Source organism: Muntiacus reevesi, chromosome 7 (assembly GCF_963930625.1).
Source record: "Muntiacus reevesi chromosome 7, mMunRee1.1, whole genome shotgun sequence".
Taxonomy (NCBI): domain Eukaryota; kingdom Metazoa; phylum Chordata; class Mammalia; order Artiodactyla; family Cervidae; genus Muntiacus; species Muntiacus reevesi.
Window position 1 is genome coordinate 34220436 of NC_089255.1, and position 12057 is coordinate 34232492.

Genomic DNA, 12057 nt, shown 5'->3' on the forward strand with positions numbered 1-12057 from the left:
CTCATATGTCAATGAGAGCCATTTCTGAACACTCTCTCCCAACCAGGAAAACAAAATCTAATGATGAACTGGAATGCTAGATTTAGTAAGACTGATTGCATGAGAGATGAATAAATTACACTTCTTTACAAGAGCCAAACTGAATAGAATTTATTATTGAATCCAGTTGCTAAGGACTTAAACTGAGTGCTTACATAACGCCTATATCTTGGATATTTCTGGAGAAAGCTGGAATGTAACACAGCTGCAAATAAGAAATATAGTAACTAAATTATAGAACATCACTCAATTTTATGGCGGGATTTACAGTACGTGGAAAGAAATAACTGATTTGTTGGAGGTTAGGGGATGGATACAAAAAGCTATGCACAGTTAAACCGCAGATCCTAAGGAAAAAAGTTGCTTCAATTAGGTCTCTTTTGCTATGATGAATGAAAATAAAAAGCAGATGTAAAGCTAACCGCATGATATTACTCACATTACAGCAACGGCAGCCATTCTTTCTTCTGAAAGTGACCACGAGCTTTGTTTTACACTAAAGAAATCAGACATGGGAAAGCCAAATGCTGCTTTTAAAACATCTCCATGAAGCTAACAACAAGGGCACCTACATGAGAACATTGAAATCGGCAAACTCATAAGGAAGAGATTCCTCATCTGCCCCTTTCACAACAACCAATACTTCCTTAATCTCAGAGTCACCTCTCTGGAGCCCCTCAAATTATTGATTCATCCTGGGCTTATGTGCCTACCAGTTTAGCATCTTATTGTTGCCACAGTCGGGTAAGCCAGAAATCCTTTGTGTTTCAACTTGTCTGGGAAACTATTTTCCTGATCAAAATTTTAAAACTTTCAAATGAATTTTTAACATATCACTCCTTATTAACATATCATTCCTTCCAACTTTCCTTTCCCAGTGCTTCCCCAGCATATGTTTTCCATACTTCTCATAGAATAAGTTCCCATACTGTGGTACTTTCACTGAATGGTCGGCCCACTGCACATGGTCTATGTTTATATGTCCTATCCTCCAGTATCCTACAAGCTGCTTTAAGGTTGGAGGTAAAGCCACATACTAATCTGGATACTCAGCTTCCACCACCACGTCATCTCTCATGAAATAACAGGCATTTAAAAACGTTTTAATGGCCTGGGCAGGGGCTGGGCAAGTTACTTAAATGCAAGAAGGAGGCCCATGTTTTGTAGGCAACACAATATGGCATGATGGATGGTGCAGCAAACTGGAAAACTTGTGGTTCATGGAAAGCAGCAGTTGCTACTCAGCTCAGTCCTATACTTTGTCAATCAAGACCTCAAGCCTAATGTTGCCAGATTTTCTAATTTTTCAAAAGAAACTAGAAATCTGGCCTTTTTATATGCGTTCACCCATTTTCACCAGTTTTCAACTTCATGCTATGTGATGGTGGCCTTCTCCAGGAACTCTGACCTCCTCTACCTCACTTACTGGTTTCTCTTCCTCCTCCTATCCCTCACTTGAAATGAACTTTCTTGGTATTCCTTATGGATGTGCTTTCTCTCTCTCCTCTGAACCAGCAAAGCACTTTGCTCATAGCCTTCTATTGTTCTTACCTATTATGTCTTGTACCACAGTTATCTATATATATTCTGTGCCTCTCACAAGGCAATAAGTTCCTTAAGTCCCTTATTATATTAATAATAACATCTTTGGCTTAGTTTGGGGTCAGACACTGTGCTAAGTACTTTACACATTTTAACTTGTAACTCGCCTCCACTTTAAAAGAACCCTCAGGAAAAATATTATCATTACTATTTTACAGATGAAGAAACTGAGGTTTAAAGTGCTTCTAATTAACACCCAAGTCCTCAGAGCCAGTAAGTGGAAGAGCCAGAAACCGAAGCAAGATTTCTCACTCCACAGTTCTCTATGTGCCTGACTCAGCTTTAAATGCTCTACAATTCCTTGCATGCAGTGAGCACTTGATTAATATTTGTTTAATTGATTGTTGAAAATAGAAACTTACATTCCACTTAAAAGACATTTTTTCCTTAAGGAACATGGAGAAAAATTACTGATGAGTTAAAGGTTTGCAGAAAGGTTAAAAACATCATAACTATGCATTATGAATATTTGTGGTTCAGCAATAGATTGGAGGCCATTCATCAACTGAATAGATATGCAGGGTTTATCCTGAGATACTTTTCAGTGTATTATTCAAAAAGAATGCCAATCCAAAAATAATATCCGTAAAGTAATCTGCTATGCTAGCATTTCTAGCTTGAAAATTCAATGTGCAACACTGGTTTTAGTTAGAAATGAGGAAATGCCAATAGGAAACTGAAGATAAGCTCAAAAATAATTTTTTTTTTTGCATACAAGGAGCATTAATTACCTCCTTTCAATAACTAGGATGTCACATTTCTGTTTCTGCATCCAATGGGAGTCCCAAAATGCAGTTTTCTCTTTTCTCTAAATATAATTTGTTTCACATAAAAATATATAATATCAGTATGTAACAACAAAGTAATGTACTGGTTTTCCCTTCTATTGTTTTTTATATATTTTATTTAAATCATAAATGCTAACTTTGAAATGTGATTTAAATGACAATGACAGCATCTGATCATTGTCACGCTTTATCAGAAGTTCTAACAGCTGAACAAATCTCTAAATTCTAAGTCTCTCTTTCAAGAATAACATTTGATGATTGTGAAAAAGACATTTTCTGGATTTAGGACCATTATTCAGCTTTGAGATCTCAGGGACCTTTGAAATCTAACAACAATAACAACAACAAAAATCAGCTATAACAGAGAAAGAACAAAGAATATCCCCGAACAATTTTATTCCCCTGTCCTGGCTTCCTCCTTTTGGGAAAGGGTACCCAGTAAACATAAACAAACTAGCAGCAAAACAGCTCATGTGTCAAAGTCCTAGGGTATATTTGGGTGACGACAGAGATTCTATAGTTCTCCCTCAGAACTCTGACCCCAATCCAGAAATCAGTGGTTCCCACTACCACCACTGAGCTGTGTAAAGGGCTCAGAGGCAGCTGTGCCTGGTCCTTAGGAGTGTAAATCAAGGAAGCTGTGATGGCTCCATAAAGGTTCCCTCACAACCAAACTTTCTTGGGAGCATATTAACACTGCTCCTTTCCCTTAAGGTAGTTCAACTGACCCAAATCCAGATCCCTAATCTTCAACTGACAGCTTGAAGATTCACTATAAAGCAGAATTATTACTGACAGACTACTGATATTATTCAAATCTTTTTAAAAACAAGTAGGCTCACATGCACCTAATATTGTCAGAAAATGATTTGGTAATATGTTTACAAAATTGATAGAGGATTAGTAGACTATCAAAAGACCAGCCATTTTCTCTTCAGGCAAAATTACCACCCAACTGCAAACTAGATCCCACAAAATACTGAAACCTAGGGCAGGAAAAGGATTTACTTTTCCAAAGACGCTGTCATTCTTCTGTCTTTCTTCACCTTCTACTAGCTACATGAAAGAATATCTGAGGGAACTATCAAGTGAAGAATCCTTACAGGACAGAAGTCATCAGCATGGTGAGCTTCATTGTTTAGTTACTCAATTGTGTCTGACTCTTTGAGACCCCATGGACTGTAGCCCACCAGTCTCTTCTGTCCATGAGATTCTTCCAGGCAAGAATACTGGAGTGGATTGCCATTTCCTTCTCCAGGGGATCTTCCTGACCCAAGGATTGAACCCACACCTCCTACAAGTCTCCTGTATTGCAGGCAGATTCTTCACCACTGAGTCACCAGGGAAACCCATATGGTGAGCTTCACTGCTTGTTAAATTAAAGGAGCTAGAAGAATATGGCAGAGTAAGGGGCAGGTGACTACCATTGCTAACTCCTAGAACCACGGAACAGAGAGAAATAAAGCTCTCAAAGGAATGAGTGCTGTGTTGATTCTCTTCCCTCTCCTCTCCTCTGTTCATGATCAAGAATTAGCTTAAGTCATAAAGATATTACAATAAATATTTTCTTAGTAACCCCATCCTAGCATATTATCAACTGAAAGAATAATGAACAGAAAGTCAGCCAGGGAAAATACACACTGCTGTGGAAATCACTATCACTACAATTACAGTCATGGGAAAAGCAATTGGGAAGAAATCTCTTTAGTTAACAAGAAGATTGTCAAATGATGTGAACTAGCGTAGGTACATATAAACCTGAAATCTATAGGCTCTTGTATCAAATATACCTCATCAATCTGACGTTCTGGTCTTGGAGAAGAGCTGAAAATTGTTGGGTAGGTGGCAGACAGTTCTTGGAGTTTTGTATCAATTTCAGCAAGTTGCTGATGCTGGGTGACTGCAAGTGTGTATCCTTCTCCCGGGACTAGCCAGCCACACTGATCTCCCTAAAAGGAAACAAGGGTCACCAGGTCATTCTTACACTACATTTTCCCCAAAATATACCTTTCAAACTGTCACATCAATGCTCCTCACAAAAAAAATAAAAATTTAAAATTAAAAAAACAGAATTAACTTGGCATAGTACAAGAAAAGAATTAAACAGTTTAAGGTTTCATGATCTGCCAACTCTGCATAAAGTATATTCTAATATTTTGCAGGGTTTTCCCACTATGGAATAAAATCTCTCAGCCTCACAGTCTGAGTCTCATAACATCCATATTTCTCCACTCTGGAAAAGTGGTTTGTTGAATAGGAAGAAATCATGTTTACACTATAGTGGACATGTTATTTTCAAAATTTGTCCCTGAAAAGTAATTGAGTCTATAAACTCGGTTGTTTGGGTTTCAAGATCACAACTGGCCATTCAACCAACATTAGTTTCTCTTTTTTATTTTTAGTTTTGTAAATTAATTTTTATCAGAATATAGTTGCTTTATGATGTTGTATTGGTTTCTACTGTACAGCAAAATGAATATATGTACATGTATGCATATAGACCCTCCTTTGGATTTCCTTTCCATTCAGTTCACAATAGAGCATTAAGTAGAGTTCCTTGTGCTATATGGTATGTACTCATTAGTTATCTATTTTATACATAATATCAACAGTGTATATGTGGCAATCTCAATTTTAGTTTCTTCACAGGTTAAAAGCCATTCATAATATTGCATTCAAAAATCCCCTACTGGTCATGGGTATACCTGTGGCTGATTCACATTGATGTTTGGCAGCAAATAACAAAATTCTGTAAAGTAATTATCCTTCAATTAAAAAATAAATAAAAATTTTTTAAAAATCCCCTACTGCGGGGAGGCCTTATACTGGGCAGTAGTGATTCAGTATGAATCTCACACATTCCTGCCTTTAGGAGTTCTCAGTCCCTTGACAGCAAAGATTTTAACAAGGTGTGAAAAGTATTGGTAAACCCAGGACTCCACGGGGATCAGGGAGGGTCAACTAGCCTCTCTGAGCAGGAAAGAGCAAGGAGAAAAAATGTTTGGAGAAGGCTTCCTAAAGGAAATAATCAATCTTAGTAACATCTGAGAGAAACAACACAATCAACTGTGCACTTTAAAACTGGAGCTAGTGAGGGTGAGATGGGAGACAGAAAATCCAGTTAAGAAGCAAAAGCCATAATCTAAAAGAAAAGTGATGAGTGTCTGAACTTGGAATGTTTCCTAGGAATGCAGAACACAGAACCAATTCCAGAGATACTTAGGAAGAGAATGTACAGAATCTGGAGATAATTTGATGGAAGAATGAGGGAGGAGTACAAATCAAGCATAAAAACCAAATTTCTGATTTTTATCAACTAGGGGGATAGTGGTCATATGGATCAAAATAAGGAATACCAGACACACAGTAGGTTTGAGGAGGCAAATGATGATAATGAATTCTGTTTGGGGCCTTTCAATATTCACAGATATCCCTAGGATATCCACAGATTATGTCAGGTAGTTTAAATATGCTTATCGGAAGTTAAAGATAGAGACTTGGAAAATAAGTATTTTGGACTCACCCATAATTCTATAGTGGTTCAAACCCTCAGAGCATGGGAATGGGTGAGGTCACAAAGAGAAGCATGAAGCATGAAGACAGAAGAACACTAAGAGTAAAGGGGCAGATGGAGGGCAAGGAAGCCTAAGAATTTCATGTCCTTTGGTTTCATGACTCTAATACCAGGGATCAATCTCTAAGTGGTAACCAGAAAAAGTACATGCAAAAACTTATGCAGAAAGACTTAACATTTGTCTCTCCCTGGCCCCAGCATCCTATCTCCCTTCCTGCTTCAGTGACACTAATATTCCGTAAGCCTCTCTAGGGAACAGGTTCCCACCAGACACTGCTCCTCCCTACCCACTGGCATCAAGAAGGCCAGCAAATGAACTAGATTCAGTCAACTGGAAGTAAACACCCTGCCTGGACTTAGACTCTTGAGGGAGAGAGAGATTCAAAGATGCCAGGAAGGTGGGGAAGAGATTAATGGTGACAGCAGCAGCAGTGAGGATCCAGTGTTGGGAGCAGTGAAGGTGGCAGCAGTGACCGTTAGCCTGGGTGTCTGGCGGCTGCAGTGCAACCCTGAACCAGCCTGCTTCTGAGGAGTTTCCAGGGCCATTTTTCTTGCTACCTTGATTTCTGCCTGATTCACAAACTTGGTCCTTCAAACTTTCCACTGTGCCTTTGAGCTATCAAAGTCTCCCAAAAAATTCATTTTCTCCCTTTTTTAACCAAAATTTGCCTCCATTTCTTGCAACCCAGAACACTGAATTTTTTTTCCATGTTACTTATAATAAAGGATAATTGCAAAAAGCCTGAAAATAGGGAGAAAGTTAGATTATACTATATCCATATAAGATATACTATAGCAATAAACATTTAAAATACACTTGCAAGTTGGCATATGAAAATTACACATAATTATAAAAAAATATCTAACTAGTCACAAATAAATTTTGATCTTTTTTCCTAAGTAAAAGTGATATAAATATTGTATGACCTAGAACAGACTTTTGGACTCTATGGGAGAAGGTGAGGGTGGGATGATCTGAGAGAACAGCATCAAAACATGTATATTATCAAGTGTGAAACAGATCGCCAGTCCAGGTTGGATGCATGAGACAAGTGCTCTGGGCTGGTGCACTGGGATGACCCAGAGGGATGGGATTGGGAGGGAGGTGGGAGGGGCGTTAAGGATGGGGAATACATGTAAATCCATGGCTGATTCATGTCAATGTATGGCAAAAAACACTACAATATTGTAAAGTAATTAGCCTCCAACTAATAAAAATAAATGGAAAAAAAATATTGTATGACTAAAAGAGAAATAAGAATCTGACCCCCCCCCAAAAAAAACTATGGAATCAATGATTAAATATTGGTTAATAAATTTTAAATTCTTGTTTGAATGGAATTCTTTTTAAACGACACTGGAATAAAAGAAACTGTTCAACTAAGTGCAGCAGAAATTGAAATGTTTCATGTTTTATACTGTTACAGAAGGAAATTGTGTGTTGTTGTTCAGTTGCTCACTCATGTCTGACTCTTTGCAACCCCATGGACTGTAGCACACCAGGCTTCCCTGTCCTTCACCATCTCCCAAAGTTTGATCAAAGCTATGTCCATTGAGTTGGTGATGACCTCCAACCATCTCATCCTCTGTTGTCCCCTTCTCCTCCTGCCTTCAATCTTTCCCAGCATCCGGGTCTTCTCTAATGAGCTGGCTCTTCTCATTAGCTGGCCAAAGTATTGCAGCTTCAGCTTCAGCATCAGTCCTTCCAATGAACATTCAGTGTTGATTTCCTTCAAGATTGACTGGTTTGATCTCTGTACTGTCCAAGGGGCCCTCAAGAGTCTTCTCCAGCACCACAGTTCAAATATCAGTTCTTCAGCATTCAGCCTTTTTTATCATCCAGCACTCACACTTGTATATAACTACTGGAAAAACCATTACTTTGACCATACGGACCTTTGTCAGCAAAGTAATGTGTGCTTTTTTAATTCACTGTCTAGGTTGGTCATAGCTTTTCTTCCAAGGAGCAAGCATCTTTTAATTTGATAGCTGCAGTCACCATCCACAGTGATTTTAGACCCCAAGAAAATAAAGTTTGTCACTGTTTCCATTGTTCCCCCATCTATTTGCCATGAAGTGATGGGACTGGATGCCATAATCTTCATTTTGTGAATACTGAGTTTCAAGCCAGCTTTTTCACTCTCCTCTCTCACCTTCATCAAGAGACTCTTTATTTTCTCTTTGCTTCCTGCCTTAAGGGTGGTATCAACTGGGTATCCGTGGTTGTTGATATTTCTCCTGGCAATCTTGATTCCAGCTTGCGCTTCATCCAGCCCAGTATTTCAAATGATGTACTCTGCAAATAAGTTAAATAAGCAGGGTGACAATATACAGCCTTGATGTACTCCTTTCCCAATGTGGAACCAGTCTGTTGTTCCACATCTGATTCTAACTGTTGTTTCTTGACCTGCATACAGGTGTGTAACATGTAGTAGATGATGTACATGTTTCTGCCTACACTTGCAATGTGTAGGAACCTCGCCTCCCTAAGACAAAACCCAGAAAGTGCTCTTCACCACATGCTTTACAGCTAGGATTCAGACCAGTAATGAGGGTCTACAATCAAATTCACCTGTCTAATATTGATTTAGATGTGAGGAATTTAAGACCTGATGCAAAACCCGTTTTGCTAGGAAGGGTCACAGCAAAGGCTACAGCTTTGGGGAAAGTCGTTAGTAGTTGTGAGTTCCCAACAGAGAGGGAAATCTTTAACAAATTCAAAGTATCCTAGACAAATTGAAGAGAACATTAATCCATGCAATGAAACATGCCACTATAAGCAACAATCGGCAGGCATGAGTTCTGAGGAATTCAAACATAATTATCATGTTAGTCATACTCTTTATGTGGGATTTGTCAGAGGTGAAGGGGCAGAGCACTCCAAAAGAAATGGACATACAGACACTTGAAAGAATACAGCAAATGTGAAGCATGGCAAGAAATCTGGTACAGTTTCAGGAAACAATAGATAGATCAGCCCCCTCCTCAAAGGGGCTGTCCCTTCCTGCCACATTCACATCTTCCTCCTCTGATCTCTATCCCATCATGTGTCACCACCTATCTGGCTTCATATAATCTCCATATAAAATGTCTATCTCCCATATCAGATAATAAAAAAGGACGCCTTCTCCTCAGAGGACTTACAGAAAGAACTTTCAGCAAATATTAGTTTAAAAAACAATAATAATTGTAAAAATAGCAACAATCTCAAAAGAGGGCTGCACAAGCAAAGTAAGCAGAATAGAGATGTTTGAAACTCAACTCGGAAAACTGTAAAATGAATGTAGATGAGCAAAAGGACAAAAAGGATAAAGACTATGAGAAAAATACTTGAAGGCCTGGAGGAGAGATCCAGGAGATTCTATACCCATGTATGGGCTTGGTACATAGACTGACCTGGTCCCCTTTTCCAATCTCCTCCTCCTTTGACTTCCTCAGCTTAAAAAAAAAAAAAGTGAAATCCTTGAATCCCCAGTCTTGACTGCACAGCTGTATGAAATGAATGACTACATGCAGTCTTAGCTTAGCCAGTGAGGTGCAGGTGGAAGTCATGGGGAGACCACAGCTTCCCAAATGAAAACGCAAAGCTTCAGAGGTATCTCTTTTACCCTTTCCTTTCCCCCTTTCTTTCTGCCTGGAAAATTTACACATTATGTACAGATAGAGCAGTCATCTTGCACACTGAAAAACAAAAACACATTAAGACCATGAGTCAAGAAGATCAAAAGACACTAGCTACTTACACTTGAATTCCTTGTTACAGAAAAAAAAAAAAAGTAAGTTTCTTATTTAAGTCATGGTTTATAAAGTTTTCTGTAACTTGCAGTTAATCCCATTCCTAATTAATATCCCACTTTATAGGAAGCCCAAAAGGAAAGAAAAAGAGATGACAGAAGAGAAGAAATAACAGAAGATAATTTTCTCAACAATGGAAAAATTAAACCTTCAGGTAAAAAGTGCCTACCTAGAAGGTGCCATGCAAGAACAAAAATGTTTTTAAAGATGCACACAAATAAGTTCTGATAAAATTGGTGAACTCAAAAATAAAGAGAAAAATCCTACAAGCTTCCAGAAAATCTAGAATTTAGTTAACACCATTTAAAGCTACCATTTGAAGCCATCGTTCAAGTGAGAGAAGAATTAATTTTTGAATATGCAAACACTCAAAAATTATCCACATACCATCATATTTAGGGGAATTCTTTTAATTCCAGAAAAATAACTCAGGAAAAATGATTTTGACCCCATGAACTGTAGCCCATTAGGCTCCTCTGCCCATGGGATTTTCCAGGCAAGAATATTGCAATAGGTTACTATTTCCTCCTCCAGGGGATCTTCCTGACCCAGGGATCGAACTTGCAACTCCGGCATCTCCTGCATTGCAGCCGATTCTTTCCCACTGAGCCATCAGAGAAGCCCCAATAAACAATTAGTTGAGTTTAAATACACAGGTAACAAGGTGATTTTAAAATGTGGCTACTGTTGAGAAAGATTCCTAAAATATAAGAAGCATACTATTTTTAAAAGGAAAACTTATAACATCTTGGAACTAAAATTCCAATTGATTTCAATGCATTCTAGAGGAGAAGAAATGGGAGAAGAGGGAAATGAAAGCATACCAAAGATCCTGCCCTGTTAAGAGGTAAGATTTTAGAAAGTAATTAATTATTGAAGAACCTCTAGAAAGGAAAGCAGCCCACTGCCAACAATCTGATCCTAGTCCAGTGAGACCATTTTAGATTTCTGTCCAGGAGAAACTGAGCTGAGAAGATCTAACTTCCTAAGGTGACAGAACTGGGAAGTAATGGATCCTGCTTTCTAGCCAGTCTGCCAAAGCCAGCACTCAACCACTCTCCTAAACCACCTCCATTCAAAGCCAGCACACTCAACCACTCTCCTAAACCACCTCCAGTGTCTGTAGATTCCATTTTCCATTTCACCAGAACACAGTGTCAGTTGGGAATACATAACCTGGAGGAATGTACACAAGCCTTTCTTGGAGTGGGAATTACAGAGAATTGTTTTTCTTTTTTTTTAATCTGAATTTCTAGCTTCTCTTGACAAATTGGAGGATCCAGGCAGCCCTGGGCGGGGATTTCGGTGCAGCAGCAGCCACTGACTGGCATACTGGCCCAGATATTGCTGCACATGCACTGCTTTTCAGCCGGAGCTAAAACTGCCCTCTGAACCTACATGTCTTAGGCTGGGTTCCCTAGACCCAGAACCTGAGACAGAGATTCCTGCTTAAGTGACTTAGTGGAAGAGTGCTTTCAGGATTAGGGGTGTGAGGAAAGCAGGCTAGGACAACGGAACAAAGCCAGACAAGGATGTTGTCTCAGCTGAAGACTGACTGACCCCTGAGGAAGCTCTGGAGGACAAACTACAGCACACAGCTCATCCTATTTCAAGGTGAGGAAACAAAGGAACTTGGCGGGGGGCGGGGGGGTGTCATCCTGTCCTGGACTGGTCAGCTCCCATTTGGCCCAGGACAGTTCTCCAGAGAAGGAGTCACAGCAGGGGACGGATGCACAGATGTGCTAGGTAAAGGGCTGCCGCAGGGTGTCAGCAGCAGTCGCCATATCATCTCTATTAAACACAGGGGAATAAAAATTAGATGACAGCGCTAAGAGCTTCAAGGAACACAGGACAATGTGTTTCTTTGTGGAAGCAAGAATACGGCTAGAAGTTTATAATGCAAACAAGAGCAAATGCTGAGCCTGCACTACTTATGTGACCTGCCCAGGCCCTATAAACACTCACATTCACACCCTGGATTCACTCCCCAGACTCAGCCTGTGCTTGCCCCAGACTCTTCAGGGAACTGAATGCCCAGCGTCACCTGGACAGGAGCAAAGTGGTAGTCTTAAGGATTACTAAAGATTACACTAAAATTATGTGGAATCAGTTTAGGGATAATAAGAAATGGCCAAGAGAAAAGGATCCAGAGAAACATATCTCTATGTCATCAATGAGCAAGCCCATCACATCACAGGCAGAGGGTATTATTGTGAAAGCCAACGTGTAGGTCACTCTTATAATAACATAAGAGAGTCA

General features: G+C 39.4%; 1 protein-coding gene across 2 annotated transcripts in view; it reads right to left on the reverse strand.

The window, feature by feature from the left end:
• The window catches only part of FSIP1 (fibrous sheath interacting protein 1), a 220852-nt gene that overhangs the window by 153259 nt on the left and 55536 nt on the right, over positions 1-12057 (reverse strand). For both annotated transcript variants that reach the window (XM_065941257.1, XM_065941258.1), the window contains one exon: positions 4220-4378. In XM_065941257.1, the coding sequence (XP_065797329.1) occupies positions 4220-4378 (159 nt within the window). The remainder of the gene's footprint in view (positions 1-4219; positions 4379-12057) is intronic.